The following is a 22698-nucleotide window of genomic DNA, read 5'->3' on the forward strand; positions in this document are numbered from 1 at the left end:
AACAGTTTACGAATTTCTTCATATACATAGGGAGTAGAGGAAGGAGGAAGGGAATGCTGAAGTAATATGAAGAGAAAGCCTGAACCCCAAAGATCAAAGAAAGGGAAATGATCCATATGTACAAACATTTATAGCAGCTCTTTCTTGTGGTAGCAAAAAGCCATGAAAATTAAGGGATGGGGCAGAATCAAGATGGCAGAGTAGAAACACGACTTCTGATGGGCTCCGGCTCCCACCACCTCCAATTCATGTAAAAGGTGACTTTGAACAAATGTTGGAGCTACAGAACACACAAAATGACACAGAGAAGCTAACCCCCCCCCCCAGGACAGCCCAGCAGGCCGGCAGGAAACGGCCAGCCCAGCACTCTGGGAGCCGAGCCCAGCCCTGTGGGAGCCAGAGGTTTTATCCCCAGGGCAGGCCTGACCAGCCACCGGCTGGAGGGACTTCAGATCACCAGCAGTTGTGGCCGTTTCTAGAATTATCAACACATAGATGCTAAGGACAAAGTGAGAGGTCAGTGTAGTGTGGACTTTGAGATTCGATAGTTTGGAAGTGCATTGGCCTTCATCTCCTGGAGGGAGAAGCTGCTGAGGGGCCCCAGCTATGCAGCCACCCCGAAATGGCAGCTTCAGCTCCTGGCCTGCAGAGTGTAGGGGGACCAAGCGACCAGTCTGAGGGGTAATCGCTCTTGCTGTAACCTGCTTGGATCTGGATTGCAGTCTAGGGTGGAGGTCCTGGGGTGTGTGAGCAGCTTGCCAGAGCATGTGGAGGCTTCAGAGAGGGCACCCAACTAATACCTTTGGCAGCTGAGAAAACCCCAGAGTTTGGTACGAAGCTCCCCTGTCTGGTAGCAGAGTCCTACTGTGGCAAAAAGCCCAAAAGTCAAGTAATTGAGTGGCAACATGAGTAAACTAGGGAAGCAAAGCAAACAGAAGAATCCAACATTAGATTCCTATTTGGGGGACAAAAAGGATCAAAGCATGGAACAGGAGGAAGACAGTGAAGTCAGAACTCCTTCACCAAAAGCTTCCAAGAAAAATACAAGCTGGTTACAGGCCATAGAGGAGCTTAAAAAAAATGAAAACTAAATAATAGAAGTGGAGGAAAAATTGAGAAGAGAAATGAGAATGATGCAAGAAAATTATGAAATGAGAGTCAACAACCTGACTGAAGAAAATAACACCTTAAAAAATAGACTAACTCAGATGGCAAAAGAGGCTCAAAAAGGCAATGAGGAGAAGAATGCCTTAAAAAGCCTTATTTGCCAGATGGAAAAAGAATCTCAAAAGCTCACTGAGGAGAATCATTGCTTCAGAATTAGGTTGGAGCAAATGGAAGCTAGTGACTTTTTGAGAAACAGATCCAAACAAATGAAAAAATAGAAGGACAATGAAATATCTCATTGGGAAAACCACTGACCTGGAAAATAGATCCAGGAGAGATAATTTTAAAATTATTGGACTACTGGAAAGCCACGATCAAAGAAAAGAACCTAGAAATCATCCTTCAAGAAATTCTCAAGGAAAATTGCCCTGATGTTTTAGAACCAGAGGGCAAAATAGAGGTTGAAAGAATCCACCCATCATCTCCTGAAAAAGATCCCCAAAAGAAAACTCCTAGGAATATTATAGCCAGGTTCTGGAGTTCCCAGATCAAGGAGAAAATATTACAGGCAGCCAGGAAGAAACAATTTGAATACTGTGGAAACACAATCAGGATAACACAGGATTTGGCAGCTTCTACACTGAGGGATCGAAGGGCTTAGAATATGATATTCTGGAGGTCAAAAGAGCAGGGATTAAAACCAAGAATCACCTACCCAGCAAAACTGAGTATCATGTTTCAAGGGAAAATATGGTCATTCAGTGGAATAGAGGACTCTCAAGCATTCTTGATGAAAAAACCAGAATTGAATAGAAAATTTGACATTTAGATACAAGAAGCAAGAAAAACATGAAAAGGCAAACAGGTAAAAGAAATCATAAGGAACTTATCAAAGTTGAACTATTTACATTCCTACATGGAAAAATGATAATTGTAACTTATGAAACTTTTCTCAGCATGAGAATAATTGAAGGGAATAGAAATGTGTGTGTGTGTGTATATACACACACACATACACACACATATGTCTATATAGGAGGGCATATGGGTGTATGAGTACACATGTGAATGTGTGTATATATGTGTAGTTATGCATAGATAGAGAACACAGGACCAGTTTAATGGGAATGGATGATACTTAAAAGGTGAAATTAAGAGGTGAGAGAGGAATATAATGAGAGGAGATGGGGAGAGACAGATTGGGGTAAACTATCTCATATAGAAGAGGTAAGGGAAAATAGTTACAAAGGAGGGGAAGAACAGGAAGTCAAAGGGAATAGGTCAACCTTATTCTCATTGAATTTGGCTTAGGGAGGGAATGATATACACACTAAATACGGTATCTCACCCTTCAGGAGAGTAGAGGGGAAGGGGATGAGAGGGGGGATGATGGAAGGGAGGGCAGGCTGGGGGAGAGGGAAGTTGGAAGCACCTGCTTTTGAAAAAGGACAGGCTCAAAGTAGAGAATAGAACAAGTGGGAGGTGGGATAAGAGGGAGGGAAATATAGTCAGTCTTTTACAATATATCTACTATGGAAATGTTTTGCATAGCTACACATGTACAACCTATACTGAATTGCTTATCTTCCCAGTAAGGGTGGGTGACAAGGGAGGAAGGGAATGAATCTGGAATTCAAAGTTTTAAAATCAAATGTTTAATATATATATATATATATATATATATACACATACACACACATATGTATATATATATACTATTATCAATATTATTTTACATGTAACCGGGAAATAATATATACAGGCACTGGGGCATAGAGATCCACTGTGCCCTACTAGAAAGTTGGAGGGGGTATGGGAGAAGATATGGGAGAGAGCAGACTGGAGGAGGGGATATCCAGTGGGATTGATATTTTGGGGTGGTGGGTAGGGGGAAAACAGGGAGAAAATTTGTAACTCAAAATCTTGCGGAAATGAATGATGTAAACTAGAAGTTAATAAAGCATTTGATTAAAAAAAAAGAAAATTAAGGGATGGCTCATCAATAGGGGAATGGTTGAACAAATTATGGTATATGAATGTAATGGAATACTATTGAGCTGTAAGAAATTACAAAAGGGATGGATTCAAAGAAACTTGGGAAGACTTACATGAACTGATACAGAGTCAAGTGAGCAGAAACAGAAACAATTTGTACAGCAACAACAATGTTGTTGTTTGTCCTTCATTTTTGAAGAGGACCATGACATCAAGAAGGTGATGTCATGACTTGCAAGCAAGAATGATATTATTAAGACAAACATCTTTGAAAGACGCAAGAACTCTGATCAACTGGATAACCAAATGTGATTTACAGAAGAATGGTAAAGAAACATGCTACCCACCTCTTGACAGAGAGGTGGTGGACTCGAGTTACTTACTGAATAAAACATAGATATTTCTTGGACATGGTCAATGTGAGAATTTGTTTTGCTTGACTAGGCTTATTTGTTACTATTTTTCTTTTCTTTTTCCAATGGAAGGAGGGGGAAGATTTTTGTTAAGTAGCAAAAATCAAATTTAGAAAAACTTTTAAATGGAAAAAAAAATTTAAGAGAGTAGGGAAAGACCTGGGTGGGGAAAACACTTGCTTCCTTCATCTCCTCTTCCATTTTTCATTCTGGAATCTGAACTCCCATGTAAGGCACTCTAGCTGGCCCCATCCCTCTGGACTTCAGCCCCAGCTCACCTGTTTATTATACTCTCCAGCCTCTGCCTCTGCCTCTCCCTCCTCCTCCTCCTCAGATTCCTCTTCTTGCTCCTCCTTTCCTTCCCCTTCTTCGTCTATATAAGACAGGACAGCTTCTTCCAATTTATGAGTGGATGATTTCCTTCTCTTTGTGAAAGATTTTACTTTCAGCAACTGAAGTCAGAGGTGGGGGGGGGGGGGGGGGAGCCAAAAAAGACAAGTTTCAAGCCTCCCTCTTTCTCTCTTTCCATATCCATACTCCCTCTGCAATCCTCCAAAACCAGGATCTTCTTAACCCTTTTCGTGCCATAGACCCCTTTGGAAGTCTGGTAAAGCCTATGGAGCCACCCTCAGAATAATGTTTTTAAGTGTATAAAATAACACAGTACTAATTATTATCAACATAATTCAATATAATTATTATATATCATTATGTAATTCAGTGTAATCATTAAATTTTATATTATATGTCATTAAATAATATAATTCAACATCATCATTATTATTATTTGCTATGGCCACTATAAATTGATGCCCAAGTTTGGAATCTGTTCTCCCTTTTCCATGTATTCACACATAAAAGTGTGTTTTCTAAAAATTCATTTACCTTTATGGAAGAAAACAGGCAGCTAGATGGCTCAGTGGATAGAGTGTTGGGCCTGGAGTCAGGAAGACCTGAGTTCAAATGTGGCCTCAGATGCTTACTAGCTGTGTGACCCTGGGCAAGTCACAACCTCTGTTATTAATTATACTAATTATATTGAAATTGTTATTTAAAAATTTATTTTAAATTCATGGATGTCAGTTTAAGAACTCTCTGCTTTAAACCCAATCCCACTATGGCTCAAGGCAACATTCTCTGCTAAGCCCTTGTATGGAGACTGTCTTTTGTGAACTTTGAGAATGACCTATCTGTCCCTTCTGGTTACTCTGAAGTTGTGAGATCATGAGAACAGTCATGTACTTTCTTGTTTTTACGGGGGTGGGGGGGTTGATGTTAGGGACTTAGGTAGCAAATAGCTAAGAAAATAAGTGAACACTTGAGGCTGTTCTTCCTCCACCCCCACCCCCACCCCCCAACCATGTCATCAGAAGACTGGATGAAATTAAACCAATACATTTCTCATGAGTTCAATTCAGAACACATGAGTGGACATTCCAGCCCTGCTTAGTGGTATTCTAAGACACAGCTGAACCCAGGCTCTGTCTTAGAACTCTAAGGTCTTAGGCCAAGATAGGTCTAGATAGACTAGGTTAAAAAGCACATCTAGTCAAGAAATTTAAGTTTCGGACAGCTAGGTAAAGCAATGAATAGAGCACCAGCCCTGGAGCCAGGAGGACCTGAATTCAAATGTGGCCTCAGACACTTAACACTTAATAGCTGTGGAACCTTGGGCAAGTCACTTAACCTCAATTATCCTGCCTTCTCCCCGCCAAAAAAAAAAAGAAATTTAGGTTGTCTTCAAGATATATTTTGAATAACTGAATAATATCTGAATATTCTCTGTTCCCTCCCATTTTGTTGCTGTTCAGTCATGTTAACTATTCATGATCCTGTGGATCATACTATCTGTGGAGTTTTCTTGGCAAAGGTACTAGAGTGATTTGATATTTTTTTCTCCAGTGGATGAAGGCAAACAGAGGTTAAGTGATTTGCCCAGGGTCACACAGCCAGTCTATGTCTGAGGCCACATTTGAACTCAGGTCTTCCTGACTCCAGTTCCAACACTCTATCCACTGAGCCACCTAACTTCCTGTTTCCTTCCATAAACCTTTAGAAAATATACTTTTATGTATGGATGCATGGGGTAAAGGAAAAGGGAAAACAGATTCCAGATTTGGGCATCCATTTATGGTGACCACAGCAAAGGAAGACATAGTTAGAAGATGCCCCACATCTCTGAAACAAGAGAGCTCAGGGGCCAGGAAGAGGGCTTAGTGACCAGTGAAAGCGTACAAACCGATGAAAGGAACAGTGTGAGCCCCCATAAGGCTAAATTTTCCAAGGAAAGAAAAGAGGTCAGAATCCTTAGAACATTAAGTAAAATGATGAAGGCCTAAAGCCTAGATCTGAGTAAAATGATGAAGGCCTAAAGCTAGATCTTTCATGATCCATCCCTTCTCCCCAAGGACCACCTCCCAGATCTTGAGTACCACCCTCACCCCCCAAAAACCTTTTCATCTTCTTCTTTCTTCCCACTTGATGAGAAAGACCCAACTTCTTCCCTCTGTTGCTGCCCAGATGACTTTCCTTTCAAAGAAACCTGAGACAACTTCAACAGCTGCGGGGACCAAGGGAGAATTGGGTTTTTTTTCAAACATCATGAGGATAGTGGAAAAAATGCTGGGTTTTGTAATCAGATGACCTGAATTTGGATCTTAGTTCTTTCACTACTTGTGTGACCCTGGGCAAATCACTTTCATCTTTCCAGGACCATTTCCTCATCAGTAAAATGAAGGTCCTTTCAAGATCAAAATCTAGGATCCAAAGATCTTTTCCTCCTCCTGTATCCTACCCCCCAATAACAATTACTCAGACTCCCTATGTAACCCTCTTTATGAAGTAGAAGCCCCCTCTAGCTCAAAAATCTCTCCCATCAGACCCCCTATAAGGAAAGGGATTGTCTTTGTGACCTTGGACGTGTTCCATGTGTCCCTTGTACTATTTTGATGTTTTGACATAATAGGAACATCATGCCCCCATCTTTTGTATTGTCTTATTTCTCCATTCTTGGGATAGAATGGTTTTGGTGAGGGTGGGGAGAAATAAGAGAGGTATTGAAACATTCAAACACCATCAAACATCATGCAGTCAAACATGGCAGCTAGGTGGTGCCATATAACATTGGGCTTAGTGTCAGGAAGACCTGCATTCAAATACAGCCTCAGATGCTTACTAGCCATGTGACCCTGGGTAAGTCACTTAACTTGCCTGCCTCATTTGTTTGCTTATCTGCAAAATGGGGGTAAAAACAGCACCTATCTCCCAGGTTTGTTGTGAGGATCAAAAGAGATAATATTTGAAAAGTACTCTGCAAACCTTAAAGTACTATATAAATGCTAGCTATCATTGTCTGGGAGTAAATTTTGGATTATCCACAGCACCCAATTGAGCAAATCCCAAATCTGCACAGTGGTATTCTGGGGTTGAAGAGGCTACTCTCTCCATGGGCTGAACATCATGATACTCCAGACCCTATATAGGATCATGGACCCTAATAGGCCTAGGGAACTCCAGTTGACTGGAATAACTTTGAAAGCTTAAATATCCCTGAACCAGGACCATGTTGTTTTCTTCTAGGTTAAGGTCTCTTAACCTGAAATCTGTGAACATTAAAAAAAATATATTTTTTGATAAGTATATTTCAGTATAATTGGCTTCCTTTGTAAGACTATGGATTTAATATTATTCATTTAAAACCATTATTCTAAGAAAGGGTGCATAGGCTTCACCACAATGCTCAAGGGGTCCCTATGCTATAATTTCACATTACTTTGCCTTCTCAATGGGTGGGAGAGGAGAAGGAAGGAAGGAGAGACTTTGGAACTCAAAAAATATTTTTTAAATAAATATTTTTTAAAAAAAGAATCCCTATGCTAGATGTATTTCTAATAACTGTTTGGTCATTTATCCCACTCTTCATGACCCCATTTGGGATTTCTTGGCAAAGATACTAGAGTGGTTTGCCATTTCATTTTTTCAGGTCCTTTTATAGATGAGAAAACTGAGGCAAACAGAGTTAAGTGACTTACCAGGGTCACATGGCTAGTAAGTGTCTGGGGCTGGATTTGAACTGGGGAAGATGAGCCTTCCTGATTTTAGGCCCAGCACCTCATCTAGCTGCCCAATAACTGTTGTTTATGAAATTGTGCATTCTCTGCTGCCCCCTAAATAAGCCCTAGAAAATCCACTCTTAAAAATAAAAGAAAATCCACTCTTATGTGAATAGAAGGGATAAAAGGGAACAAGGGAGCAGATCCCAGACTTGGGCTTACAGTTTTGGTGGCAACAGGTAATTAGGACCTGGGAACAGCAGACCTTTGAACCCAGAGAACTGATCCAGGTCAGGAAATGGGAAGGTTCCAGAGGCTGGTTTTCTCTGATTAGGGTACTGTGATCAGTAAAGAATCAGACAAAGCAAAAGACAGAGACCCTCGAATCAGGGGCCCGTAGCTTTAGAGTTGGAAGGGCCTTTAGAGGCCACTGAATACACCCCCTACATTTCAGGGAAAAAGAAACAGGCACAGGGAAGCTAAGTAAAAGCTTATTTAACTTACTCTGGGTCACACGATTAAGAACTATCTAAGGAAGGATATTTGAATGATATGAACCTAGATCTTACTGACTCCAAGCACAGTGTTCTATTCACCCACCTGCCTAGGATCCTCCTAGGATCTGTTCCAAAAAAGTCCTGGAACTCTCAGGAAGCTGGGGGGAACTCTGCAGGGCCTGAGGCCTTGAACTGAATGATCCATAGCCCCCTTAAGGCAATTAGGATTGGTGGCACAGTGGATACAGGGCTGGGCCTGGAGTCAGGAAGACCTAAATTCAAATCTAGCCTCAGGCACCTCCTAAATTGAGTAACTCTGGGTAAGCCACTTAGCTGCCATCTGCCTCAGTTTCTCCATCTGTAAATTGTGGATAATAATAGCACCTACCTCCTAGGGTCTTTGTAAGAATCAGATGGGATATTTGTAAAGTGCCCAGCACACAGTAGGTGCTTAACAAACCTAATTTAATTCCCTTTCCCCCCGAGGCTTTTTGGTCTTGAGGGCACCCCCAAACCTTAAATCCATTTTCATTGTCCTCCTCAGGTGGGTCATACTGAACCTCTTCTTTCTGACAGACAGTTTGTTTCTTGCCCTTCACCAGAACCTTGCCCTTCAGCTGCTGTGGAAGTCAAGAGAGAAATGTCAATCCTTATTTCCCACCTTGCTCCCTCAATACAGATGGCCCCATTGCTCAGGTCCCACTCTCTTCCCAGTGCTCTTCCCTGCCAAGACAGCAAACCCTTTCACCAAGATCTCTCTCCCCTCTTGGGAGACTTGGGCTTACAGTTATGGTGTAAGTGGGAGCAGATGCCCTGCCTCCCTCACCCCCCACTCCTTGCCAGTCTGATGGGGGTATCACCTCTGGAGAGGGCAGCTCCTTGGGGACTTTTCCATCCAGAGTTTCTGTCACCAGCATGTTCCCCAGGATGGTCCGTAGGTAGCGAGCCATAGTGGACTGCTGCTGTATCCCACAGTGATTTTCCAGGGACAAGATGACGGGGTATGGGGACAGCTGGTGGGGGGGGAGCAGGGAGGCCCCCAGGATAAGGGCTCTGTTCCTCAGAAACCTCAGGCTGAGTCCCCCCGCCCTCCCTCCTGCCCCAGGACAAAGAGTGGGAAAAGTAGGCAGTCCAGACAGGTGGGGAGTCAGATGCCACTTACTATCTATGTAACCTCTCAAAGCCTCAGTTTTCTAATTTGTAAAAATAGAAGGATTGGACCAGATGGCTTCTGAGGTCCCTTCCAGCTCTAAATCTGTGATTTTGTGAAGGACATAAGCCTACTTACTGTTCCTCACACATGAGGCTACATCTCCAGTCTCTACATCTTTGTACTGGCTCTCCTCTGTGCCTAAAACATGCTCTATCCTCACCTCTTAGAATCCCTGGTTTCCTTCAAGAGTTAGCCTAGGTTCTACCCTTCTGCTCAACGCCTTTGGTGATCATACACTACCTCTCAAATGCTGGTGCCTTCCCTTCTAAAGTTATCTTGTAGCTATTTTGTATAGATACACACACATGCAAACATGTATGTATATATAGTGTGTATATATAGATATTAAATACACACACATATATACACATTATATACACATATAATACACATATTATCTCCCTCTTTAGAATGAAATCTCCTTGAGGGCAGGGACTGTTTTTTACTATTTCTTTGTATTCTCAGCACTTAGCACAATGCCTGGAATATAGAAGGTACTTAGATTGATTAGATTAGATTGATCCTGATTCAACAAATCAAACAGCGGGACCTTCTGAACTGTGCTCCAATCCCTAAAACACAGGATCATGAGGCTTTGTAGACTCCAGGTTGTCTCCACACCAATCATTGCATGGATGGGGCCAAGGGGAAGATCTTGGCATTATGGATGGATGTCATGGGGCCAGGGCAGAGGGGTGAAAGGGGTGGGCTGAGAGCTCACAAGACAAAGGAGAGGAAGTTGGTGGCAGGTCACTGTGGAAGTCTCAGAGGAAGGTTGAGGGATAAGGAAGGGCATAGTCAGAATAGGGAAGGAACAAATATCTCATCACCAAGAGTCTGGGGCTGAGGAGGGCTGGGATGAGACAGGACAGGACAGGGTAGGGCAGGGCAGCAGCTCACCAAGAAGGCATGGTCCCGCACCACTTGAATGACATCCCGAAAGAGGATCTTAGAGGTGAACGTGTGCCCATGATAAACGACAGGTTCTCCATCTGGCCCCTCCCAACAGTCCAGCTCCACACACCTGCAACCCTGAGCAAACGCCCTGATTGGGGAATGAAGGAAGAAGAGAGGGCCCAGCTCAGCAAAGGGCAAGAGAGCATATGAGAGGCCATCATGTCCAATCCTCTCATTTTTCAGATTAGGAAACTGAGGCTCAGAGAGGCTAAATACCTTGCCCAAAGTTGAACAGCTGATATTTGAACCCAAGTTTTCTGACTCCAAATCCATTACACCATGAGGCAGGCCTGAGACAAGGTCCCAGGGGCCTGAGATGACAGCAAGAGATAAGGATCCCTTGTTTCTATGGCTCACACATGACACCCATACACATCCATGTTTTCTTTGAGCCTTCATGGTGTTGCCCAAGGAAGGGTCTCCAGGGCCTAGGAGCAAACTCCTCAGACTCTAGGGTCCCATTCGTCATACCTGATATAGGCCTCTGTGCTGCTGGCACCACCAATTTGGGACTGGGTCAGGTAAGTATTGTGGGAAGATGAGATAAAGTAATGGGAAAGGGGCTGATTCATGTCTTGGTACACATCTCTGTGGGCTGGGTCCAGGACAGCACCATCAGGTGACAATAGGTACATCATGAAACCATCTAGCATCATAAGGTCGTGCTGTTTAGCTGCAGGCAGGAGGGCGGAAGGGAAGAGGAGTCAGATCTGGTTGAAGGATGGGCAGAAGGGAAGAGCCCAGAGGTAACCTTCCCACACCTGGACACTCATAGCCCTTTGGACATATTCCCTTTTCCTTTCAGAGTGTGAAACACCCCTCCCTACCTAGGGCCCTGTACCCCAGCTTCCTTCTCCTCCTGCCACTCATTCCCCCAAACTTTCATAACCTGCCCCAGGTTTTCTGTGACCTTTCACCCCCATCTCCACCTTTTCTTACTCATTCCAAATCCATCCTTTCCCCCATCCTTCACCCTACTCTCTTCTCTGTTCTCCCTTCCACCACCAGCCCCACCAACCCCTGCCCAGTCCATCTTCTCCCGCACATACACCTTTCTCGTTAAGCTCATAGGTGCGGATCAAGTGCTGAGCATGGGCCATGGTGGCTCCCTCCTCTCCTTGGTCACGGAGGAACTCCAGCAACTCAGCAGCGCTCAGGACTCGGTCTTCCCCAGAGTAGCGGTTAAAGATTTCCTCCAGCTCTGGCCGTTTCAATAGCTGCCGGAGGAACTCCTCAATTTCAGCACCCTCAAGCTGCTCATTCTGAGAGCTGTCACACTCCTGGGAACATAGAGACACCTTAGAGGAGGGGACCATTCCCTTCCCACCAGATGCCTCATCGTGTCCAACATGATATAAACAACTCATGATAATGATAACTGTATAATAATGTATTATATGTATAATAGATAATATATTGTATGTAATATATATTACTATGTATATCACACAACTAGTAAATGGAGTCATAGAAATGGATGGGGTCGCTCTGCTTTATCAAACATCACTAGAGGACAGCAGCGCCTATTCCTATAACACTTTCAGGTTGACAAATCCTTTACCCTAAACAGTGCTACAAATGTGAACTGTTATGCACATAAAGAAAAATGAGGTCCAGGATTAGACAGATAGTAAGCATCAGAGCTGAGCCTCAAACCCAGGTTTTGAAAAGTGGTGTTGTAAAGAAAGAAAAAACAAAACCAAAAACCACTGGCTTTGTAGCCACTTGAAATTCTTCGGGTTTTTTTTGTTTTTGTCTTTTTGGAGGGGGGACGGCAAGGCAGTTGGGGTTAAGTGACTCACCTAAGGTCACATGGCTAGTAAGTGTTAAGTATCTAAGGCCAAATTTGAACTCGGGTCCTCCTGACTCCAAGGCCAGTGCTCTATTCACTGCGCCACCTAGCTGCCCTTGCCTGAAATTCTTGTTGTGCCACTTGTGACCTGTGTCAAATCATTTCCAATCTCTGAGATTCAGTTTCTTGGTCTATAAAAGGAAGGAGCAGTACTAGATGACTCTCAGGTCCCCTCCCACCTCTGACAAATTATGACCTCAGGATCATCATTACTACTTCTCCTAATGTCACTATGTGTTCTATATGGTACAAATGTCTTCTCCTAAGTACAACATGTCCTTTTCTATCAGACACAACCATCTCATTTTATATCCTCCCAGGATGGAAGTAAGGCAGGGACTTATGTCCCCATTTGACAGATGGGAATACTGAGACCTAGGCTAGTGACCTGTGGCTTGCCAAAGGTCACATCATAATAATAGTTAACTGTGTTTTTTTTTTTTAATAGCACTTCAAAAGTGCAAAATCCTCTGACAGAGGGAGGGTGTCCAAAAACCTTAGTGCCATTTTTAGCTTTAAAAATTTAAGACTACACTACAACTTATAGGATCCCTTATATTTATCACATATGATCCTCACAACACCCTGAGATGAAGATGCTACTATTATTATCCCCATCTTACAGGGGAGTAAACTGAGTCACAGAAAAGTTGAAGCGACCTCATCCAAGGTTACACAGCTAATAAGCATGGGAGTTTGGGGCAGGGTGGGGGTGGGGGGGGTGTCTTTCTTGAGTACATGGCTCTAGCCACTGGTCTTCCTGGCTACCTCATTTGCCTTCCATGGCTAGTGAATGGTAGAACAGGGAGGAATAGATTCAGGCTTCCCGAAGCTTTAGCTTAATCCTCTTCCTGTGATGTTACCCACAAAGCAAGCAAGCTGAGGGGAAATGGGGAGAGGAATGAGCAGCTAGGTGGCTCAGTGGATAGAGTACCATGCCTGGAATCAGGAAGACCTGAGTTAAAATCTGGCTACAGACACTTACTAGCTGCATGACCCTGGGCAAGTCACTTAACCTTGTCTTTTGCCTCAGTTTCCCCATCTGTAAAATGATCTTGAGAAGGAAATGACAAACCACTCCAGTATCTTTGCCAAGAAAACCCCAAATGAGGTCACGGAGAGTCAGACACAGCTAAAAAACAACTGAACAACCACAACGACAAAAAACAAGGCCAGCTGCCTCCCAGGATTGTTGTGAAGGTCAAATAGCATTTGCAAAATACCTTAAAGCACTTTATAAATGTTATCACAGGCAACAGTTTTTATGTGTTATAAATATTATTATAGGCAGCCAGGTGGCTAGCTGAGAGCATACTAGGCCTAGAATCAGGAAGACCAAAGTTCAAATCTGATCTCTAAGCACTAGCCAGCTGTATGACTCTGGGCAAGTCACCTAACCCCTGTCTGCCTCAGTTTCCTCATCTATAAAATGGGGATATAAGAGTACCTACCTCCCTGGATTGTTAAGAGGATAAAATGCAAAAGTATTTGCAAAACTTTTTACAAACCTTAAAAAATGTTCATAAGTTCTGTCTATTATTATTACTATTAATTATTCTTTTTTATTTCTTTTCTTATAAAGGAACTGAGGTTAAATGACTTACTCAGGGTCACGGTGGTGGGGGGAGGGAAAAGAGGGGGAGGATTCTGAACCTAGATTTTTGCTTTTTTTCCCCCTTTTTTTTGAGGGCAATTGGGGTTAAGTGACTTGCCCAAGATTTTTTTTTGTGTTAAGTGTCTGATGCCAGATTTGAACTCAGGTCCTCCTGACTCCAGGGCCAGTGCTCAATTCACTGTGTCACCTAGCCACCCCTCTAGATTTTTTCTGACTCCACATCCAGCAATCTATCCACCACACCAGAATTCTTAAGCCTTTTTTGTGTCAGAGACCCCTCTGGTAATTTAATGAAGTCAAGGGAATACCCCTTCTCAAAATGCATAAAATAAAATCCATTGATTACAAAAGATACCAATTATATTGTAATATTTTTTTAAAACAAGTTCATGGGGGGCAGCTAGGTGGCCCAGTGGATAGAACACCCTCCCGGGAGTCAGGAGGACCTGAGTTCAAATCTGGGCTCAGACACTTACTAGTTGTATGACACTGGGTACATCACAACTCCAATTGCCTCTTAAAATAAAAAAAACAGGAGCAGCTAGTTGGTTCAGTGAATATAGCACTAGTCCTGGAGTCAGGAGAACTTGAGTTCAAATCCAGCCTCAGACACCTGACACACTTACTAGCTGTGTGACCTTGGGTGAGTCACTTAAACCCAATTGCCTTGCTTCCCCCTCCCTCAAAAAAATAAAAATAAAAAGCAAAAACAAGTTCATGGTGCCTTCCGGTTAAATGTTCCTCTATCATAGCATAAGTTTGCAGTCCCCATACTGTGTCTGCATGGTTTTGTGTTCTGTTCACCTGTATGTGTTATTGTTTATGTGTTTACCTGTATGATGGAGAAGTCTCTTGTGTGCTGACGCAAGCACTACAGATATGGTACTTGTGCTGACGTGGGCCCAGGACATGCCCACGCATGGTGCCCTATGTGCCCAGATGAAGCTTAGCAAACCCAGACAAAAGTGGGGAAGGTTATCTAGGCTGGATATTTTCCTTCCTCTCTACTTCTGTCCCGCGGGTCCCTTAGCTACTTTGGATTAGAGATTGAAGAGGAGGGCAGCTGGGGGGGAAGGAAGAATCTAAGTTTGAGCCTCCTGATCCCAGAGAGACAGATGATGAAGCATGCTGCCTGCCCCTGGAAAGGGGATGCCACACTAAAAGACATATTTCTTTTTGGACAAGGCCAATGCAGGAATTTGTCTTGTTACACTATGCATATTTATTACAAGGGTGTTGTTTTTTTTTCTTTTGTTTTTCAGTAGGGAATAGAAGGTGGTAAGGAGAGAAAATAGATTTTAATTCATTTAGAAAATTAATTTCTTTTAATGTAGACACATGAAGTAAAAAAAAGTTTGAGCCTCCAGGCTCTCCAGCTTCCTCTGCTTTCTTGTAGAATAAAGGGCCAGGACCCCTAAATTCCCCTTATGTCCCCACCCTGGCCTGGCTTAACCTGACAGTTAAGGTGACGAGTCCCAGATGTTGCTAACTCCAAAGAGAAGAGCCAGCTCTGTCAATAACAGCAGAGCTCAAGAGGCTGGGGAGTGACGTGGTAGGGATGAGTCAGCCAATTCTCTAGAAAAAGGAGTAGGGGTAGATAAAGTGCTTACCTGCAAGGCAGGAGTACTGGGTTCTAGCCCTAGTTCTGACATTTCCCTATCCTAAGTGCCTTAGTTTCCCCTCCTGTAACATAAGGACGTATGAGGGAGTGGTACAGTAGATAACATAAGGGAGCTTAGACTCTAAGGTCCAGCTTTGAATGTCATTCTACTGAGCTAATCAGGAAGAGGGTAGGGACAGTTCTCTGAGTTGGTTGCTCTGTAGTATCAGGGTCCCTCCCCTTAAAAGCACAGACTGAGGGCAGCTAGGTGGCCCAGTAAATAGAGCACCAGCCCTGGAGTCAGGAGGACCTGAGTTCAAATTTGACCCCAAATACTTACTAGCTGTATGACCCTGGGCAAGTCACTTAATCCCCATTGCCTAAAAACAAAACAAAAAAAACAAACCACTGACTGAGGAAGGTAGTCAGTGGAAATGAGAAAGAAAGAAAAAGCTCAAGGAAGGGATCCTAGGGGATGGGCTCACATGCCTAACCTCATCTGGTCTCAGAAACTAAATAGGGTTGGTCCTGCTTAATACTTGGATGGGAGAAAAGAAGTTTAAATTTGGAATCAGAAGACTGTCTGCATTTGAATCCTGGCTCTGCTATGTATTAACTCTGCAACCTTAACTTTTCTGTGCCTCAGTTTCCTCATCTATAAAATGAGGTGGTTGGACTAGATGGCCTCTGAGGTCCCTTCCAGCTTGAAATCTATGAGCCTCATGATCTTATGATGGAGGCAAGTGGTCTGAGAGCTGAAGAGCACGGAGAGCCAGGGATAGGGCTAGGGATTGAGCAATTCAGTTAGGATCAGTGTAGGGAATGGGAGATAAGAAAGAAAGTCACAGAACAGAGGGATCCAGAGAATTGAAGAAGAAAGAGGAGGGAGGGTCCCAGAAAAAGGGATGAAGAAGGAAAACAAAATGGTGCCAGACTGGGAAGTAGGAGAGGGGCTAGGTGAGAAGGGGTACCTTGAATAGCTGATAGGCATACATGTCATCCAAGGTGACGTTCACCATCTGAAGCAGGTGTTTGATTTCCTTGAAGCTCATTTTGCTGTTGTGGTCTGAATCTGCCTGGTGTAGATAGCCATGGATCCAAGTAAGAAAGTTCAGGAAACCACATACCGAGGGGACCCACTCACTTGCGCCTGCCACCTTCCCTCTCTCATGCACACTCCTTCCCTCTGCCCAGGGCTACCTGCCTGGCCTGTTCCAATGGCTTCATGCCTTGTTTTCTCATTAAACCTGAAGCCCCTTCCGGGATCATCATCCGCATCTTCCAAATCAGCCTTCTAGCAGTTGCTAACACAAGACATTCCATTTCCAGACCTTGTGATCTCCGTGCCTGGAATACACTCTTTCCTCACCTCTGGCCCTTAGAATCCCTGGTTTCCTTCTAAACTAAGCTCAGGTACCAACTCTAAAGGAGGCATTTCCTGATTCTACCTCTCCCCACTCTGCTAGGGCCTCCCCTCCCAAACATTACCTTATGTTAATTTTGCATACATTGTGTTCACACTTAAATCCCCACATGGCATACCTGCCTATAGAACGTAAGTTCCTTGACAGCAGAGACTGGTTGTTCTGGTTTCTGTATCCCCAGAACATAGCTCGGTGCCTGGCACATTTTATGTATTTAATAAATGACAGATTGATTGGTCGGTTGACCGTGCCTTCCCTACTAGCCAGAGACTTCCTAAGGGCAGAGAAAGAGTATATCCCCAAGAGACTGGGAGATTTTGGAGTAGAGCCCCTGAGTCTCCCCCATCACGATGAAGGCAACTACTGTGTCTGTTCTATCAGACTATCAGGGAACCCTTTCCGCCCTCCCAGTCTTCTTACGTTTTACTCCTTTTCCCCTACTCTATGATAGAGCTACATGGGCCTCCCACAGGACACTCCACTTCCTGACTCTTCCCCCACCCTGATGCTAACCCCTTTACACTGTGTATCCCCCAAGCCTAGAATGCTTCCTCTCAAATCTTCCCAGATCTCCCAGAAGACTCAACTCAAATCTTGCCTTTGGCCGGAGGCTTTTCCAGGTCCCTCCATTCCTTCCTCCTCCATGCCTCCCCCCAAATCCTACATCCTGCCTTTCCTCCAAGATGATCTTCTATCTATTTGGTTTATATGTTGTAGTACGTGGTCATCTCCATTAGAATGTAAGCTTCTGGAGGGCAGGGAAAGTGGGCTGTTTTTGCCTTTCTTTGCATTCCCTAAGGCCAGGGGTGGGGAATTGTCAACCTTGAGGCCACAGGTGGCCCTCTAGGTCCTCAAGGGTGGCCCTTTGACTGAATCCAAACATCATAGAAATGCCCTGGGCTTAGCACAAGCACAATAATGTTTGTTGACTCCGACTGCCTGAGGGAAGGAACTACATCCTAGGCCTGCTTTGTATCCCCTGAGTTTTGCACAAGGCCGGGTACACCCAACTTGGTTTCTGAGGTCTGATGAGGTTGGGCAAGTGAGCCTAACCCCTAGGGTCCCTCCCTAGAGCCTTTTCTTACGTCTTCTTCCCTAAGGACTACCTTCCTCAGTCTACAATTTGTTTCTTTGGGGCTTTTTTTTTTTTAGGCAATCTGGTTTAAGTGACTTGCCCAGGGTCATAAAGGTGATCAGACAGATGGTATGTCTCCACCCAGGCATCTTCCTCAAAGTGAACTCCTCTCACCCCACCTCCTTCCCCTTCCCTCTCAATCTCCACTCCTCTGACCACAGTTCTAGGTCCTGAGGCCTGGGGAGGGGGCCACTGGTTGTCCTAGGGAGCCAGTTTCAGCCCCAGCTCCAGGAAAGGATATTGGTCAAGCTTTTCTCTCTGGCTCATGGCATCCAGACGCTCTCGGAGCTTGGCCAGGCCACGCACCCAGCGCTGTGCCTCCTCCTCAGTGGGTGCTGCCAGGTCCAGATTCTTTCGCCTGCCCTTAAACGTGATGGTGAGGCAGCAGCTGGAGGGAAAGGCGCCGCCATAGCGCCGCAGCCCCTCGGACTGGTGGCCCTGGCGCACGGCCTCGATGTGCTGTAAGGAGACTGCGCAGGGACAGGGGCAAGATGGGGATGGAAGGGGGGGGTGTCTAAGAGTCACCGAATCAGCTTTAAACAGAGCTAGAGGGGACTTAGACATCTGAGAGCTCCCCTCCCCCCAAAGCAAGTCAGTGGCAGAGCTGGGACACAAACCTGGGGTCTTCTGACTCCCAACCTCTGCCTCAACCACCAGCAGAAGAGCTGGAGGGGGGATACAAGGGTTAGGCTGAACCCCAAGTAGGGGGTAGGGGCTTGTGAAAGACACTTGGAGAGGAGAGTGAACACCCCCCTCTCCATGGGAGGGGAGAGCATGGGGTCACTCACAGATGTGATGAGATTTAGGGTGTCGGAAGCGGCGCTGGAACCACACACTCATACAGTCTTCCTGCAGCCTGTAGAACCGGACCTTATGCCACTTTAGCGACCTGATCTTGCAGAACTGAGAGCCCTTCAGCATAGCCAGCACATCCTCATCTTCATTCAGATCTGAGAGAAAAAGAATTATTGTTGTTGGGTTGGTGGAGTCTGATCCCATTTTGTTTTCTTGGCAAAGATACTGGAGTGGTTTGTCATTTCCTTCTCCAACTCATTTTACAGATGTCTAAACAGAGGAGAACAAGGTGAAGTGACTTGTCCAGGGTCACACAGCTAATAAGTGTCTGGGGTCGGATTTGAACTCAGGTCTTGACTACAGGACCAGTGCTCTATCCTCAGTCTGTGCTTTTGGGGAAGGGACCCTGATGCTCCAGAGCAACCTACTTCAACATAATGACATTCATAGCTGGAAAAGACCTTAGAGTCTAACCTCCCTCATGTTATCCACTGTACCACCCAGCTGCCCAGGGAGAATAATTAGGGAGATCATTACTGCAAGACCCTGCACTATACCCCCATTCCTGATACTGAGCCCTCCATTCCTGTTCTGTCTCCCCCCTCCTCTATACAAAGTTCTTCCATTTGTTTTCCCCATCTCTGACACTGAATATCCTAGCCTGGAAAAAACTCTTTGGACTTGAAGTTATAGGAACTGAGTTCACATCATAGCTCTATAATACAATGTGACCTTGGGCAAGTCACTTGACCCGGTTGGACTCTAGTTTCCTCATTTGTAAAAACAATAGGTTTGCATTAAACTGTCATCCCAAGACAATCCTCAGTTTTGAGTCCTTTCAGCACTGAGCCCCCTTCCCAGATAATTTCCAGCATCTCCCTACACACACACACACACACACACACACACACACACACACACACACACACCTCCAATGCTCAGGATTTACTTGGAGCAGTGCACAGAAAGGAAGTCCCAATTGTTCCCCCTCATACATCCCTAAACTACATCTCCAAGTGCCCAGTCCTGAGATGTAACTTATGTTTTAAGCCACACTTGCTACATCCTCAATGTGACCCTCGAAGAGACATTTGTTTGGAAATGCTGAATAAACTTATAAACAGGGAGGGACAGGTTATTTGCTCTCACTCCAACCTGGTCAATGTTTGTCCTTCTGGAAGGAGAAGCCAAGCCTTTGAAGGCATGTGTTCAGCAACATCCAGAGATCTAGGCCTATGTCTCCACCCTCCACCTGAATTCTTATCCTTGACCCCCCCTTGTCTCCAGCCCTCAATAGTTTCTAGGATAAAAGCTACTTGGGCCTTTTGCTAAATACTTGGCACACACTGGGCATCCCAGAAATAGCTCACAACAGTCCTTCTGGCTGAAAACCCTGATGATCAGGAAGTTCTTCTTCCTATCTAACCTAAATCTCTCTTGCTGCAACCTAAACCCCACTCCTCACATTACCTGCTGCCCTGTCCAGTTGGAGAGGGGTGCAAATGACAGCTCAGGCTCTCAGGGTTCCAGGTAAGCAGGCTAGAGCAGCAAGCTAGGAGCCATGGACTCCTGGGCACAGGTCCATCTTGGCTGCTACCGTGATGGGAAAGGCTGGGTGGGGCTGATCTCTGGGTGACCTACTCTGCTTTTGAAAATAGCTGATATCTTGCCTCCCACTTACCCCAGGCCTCTCCCTTTCCTACTCCTTTCTTTACCTCTCAATTTGAGATTCCCTACCACCAACCTCCTGCCTCTACTCTCCTCCCTGATCCAGACCAGCAAGGCCTGTCTTCATCCAAATCCCAAACTGGGGCCGGAGCAGTAGATCACACAGGATCAGGGGAAGATAGTGATGGTTTCTCTTCCCTTAGTGCTCACACCACTCCTGCTCCCACATCACCCCATCATCCCACTTCTGTTCTTGAGAGATTGAGGAAGGATATCTTCTCTATGGGACCATCCCATGCTAGAGAAAAAAAAATGTGTGTGCAGGCTCGTATGTGGTCAGAGGGGAGTGGACAGTGCCAAATTCTTAACTAGGGAGCAAGAGGTGCCATTCACTGATTCTCAGGATCTCCAACATTCCTCTGTTCCCCTCCCCATCTAACCAACCTCTCCACGATACTTTTTTTTTTTTTGGTAGGGGACTGGCTTGAGAAGGGGGGATGAGAATCAAAGGAAGTACCCCATTACAAATTCCTTTTTTCCCTTGCCCACACCTCACTTCATAAATATTATGAGCCCATGGAAGTAACTTCTCTGATGAAATCCAAACATGGCTCATCACTGTTATTTAGCTTGGACTAGGGTCATAGCCTAAGATCCAGAAGGCACTTTTTTTTTTCATTTTAGGACACAATCAGGGTTAAGTGACTTGCCCTGGGTCACACATCTAGTAGTGTCTGAGGTCAGGTTTGAACTCAGGTCCTCCTAACTCCAGAAATGGTGCTCTATCCACTATGCCACTTAGCTCCCCCCAAAGGAATTCTAGGAAGCCACCAAGTCACAGGGTTCTAGATCTGGAGCAAGCCCAATTGGTCCAAACCCCTCATTTTATAGATAAGAAAACTGAGGTGCTAAGAGGCTAAGTGAGTTGCCCAAGGTCTGAAAAGTAACAGGAGTCAGAGATGGGACTGGAACCAAGGTCCTCAACTCAGTTTCCTCATCAGTAAAATGTACAGCTCAGTGAAGTAGGTAGCACAATTATCATAATAATTGTGAGGTTCAGAGGATGATGAATGACAAACACTTGGTGAACAATACTTTTTTCCCTCTTAAATGTGAGTTATTATTTTGGCATTGGGTGGAATTCAGAGAGCCCACTCCCACCACTTTCCTGGCAAATTGGGAGCTGGGGGTGGGAGGAGGATGGATTAACCCTCGTTTCTATGACAACCAAAAACCAATCTTACCTCGGAGTTACAGCTGTGGAGCCCAGCCCCCTCTTCTCCCACTTCCCTGCCCCCCACACATTGGAAGCAAATGACTAATACCGGAAATGGAGGTGAGTCACTCACTCCCCAGGGCTGGTTTACCCAAACTCTTTCTGCAAACAGCCTAATGGTCTGGAGTGTTGCCCCAAACCCAGACAATTCTGCTGGCTTCCCTGAGACAGTTACTACTTTCATTATGCACTCACACATACACACAGAGCCCTGACGGAATCTTCTGGGGTCAATGGAACCTCCTTGGCTTCACCTGGGCTACCTCGGGCCACCACAGTGGCCTACTGGGAGGAGGGTATGTCATTCAGACTCATCTATCCCAGATGTGCCCCCATCATCATTTGCCCTGTGGAATGCACGCATTGCTTGCCTCCAGGCATTGGCCTGGGACCCCTCTCTGTCCTTTGGAGAAGGGGCAAGGCAGAACACAACAGGTGACAGAATGAGAGGTCCAATTTGGGTGTCTGGAGTTTGTATGCCTCAGTTTACAAGTCTGGGAAATGGGCAGTCTCATCTATTTCCCTGCCCCCCCTCTCCCTGGGAGAATGAGAGATCAACAGAGAATGAGGATAGGAGCTACTGGGGAGGCCCAAGCCAGGAGTTAGGTATGATGCTTCAGGCTATCGCCAGCCAAATGAAATGTTGGTGTCACCAGCACCTGATGTTTTATCTTCTTCCTCATTCCTGCTCTGGGCTTGACCCAAACAGGTGCAAGAGCCTCTCAGTAAAATGGAGCTAATTTTACACCTTCAAAGGGTGATTATAAGAATCAAATGAGGTAACATATGTAAAGCACTTTGCCAACCTTAAAGCACTAGGAAAATGCTATTATTATTATTCCACAGATCAAACCTTTCAGCCTCAGTGGCACCATCTCCCAGTGACCATCCTTCCATACCTTCCATCCGGGGTAACAGCTGGAAGACCCAGCTGTGCCCAAGGTCCCTTGCTCAGTGATGTGGCTGGAGAGGAACTGAGAAATGAAGAGGGGAAGAGGGCAAGTGTGGAGAGAAGGGGAGAGAAGAAAAGGGAGAAGGGACAGAGGAGAGGAAGAAGAGAGGAGGGGGAGAGGACAAAGGGAGGAGGAAAAGGGAAGAA

The 22698-nt window shown here is 45.0% G+C and overlaps 1 protein-coding gene across 1 annotated transcript in view; it reads right to left on the bottom strand.

Annotated features, from left to right (window-relative positions):
* Nucleotides 1-22698, bottom strand: part of PLCD3 (phospholipase C delta 3) — a 30893-nt gene that overhangs the window by 2120 nt on the left and 6075 nt on the right. The window contains exons 2-11 of the mRNA XM_069076843.1: nt 18649-18810; nt 18102-18330; nt 16273-16402; nt 11286-11514; nt 10706-10907; nt 10178-10322; nt 8925-9077; nt 8580-8684; nt 5968-6075; nt 3794-3967 (exon numbers count right to left, since the gene is read on the bottom strand). Of these exons, the coding sequence (XP_068932944.1) occupies nt 3794-3967; nt 5968-6075; nt 8580-8684; nt 8925-9077; nt 10178-10322; nt 10706-10907; nt 11286-11514; nt 16273-16402; nt 18102-18330; nt 18649-18810 (1637 nt within the window). The remainder of the gene's footprint in view (nt 1-3793; nt 3968-5967; nt 6076-8579; nt 8685-8924; nt 9078-10177; nt 10323-10705; nt 10908-11285; nt 11515-16272; nt 16403-18101; nt 18331-18648; nt 18811-22698) is intronic.

The sequence above is a fragment of the Petaurus breviceps genome, unplaced genomic scaffold (genome assembly GCF_028583685.1).
Source record: "Petaurus breviceps papuanus isolate PSGF00001 unplaced genomic scaffold, PetGlider_PUasm1.0 90925, whole genome shotgun sequence".
In the NCBI taxonomy this organism is placed as follows: Eukaryota; Metazoa; Chordata; class Mammalia; order Diprotodontia; family Petauridae; genus Petaurus; species Petaurus breviceps.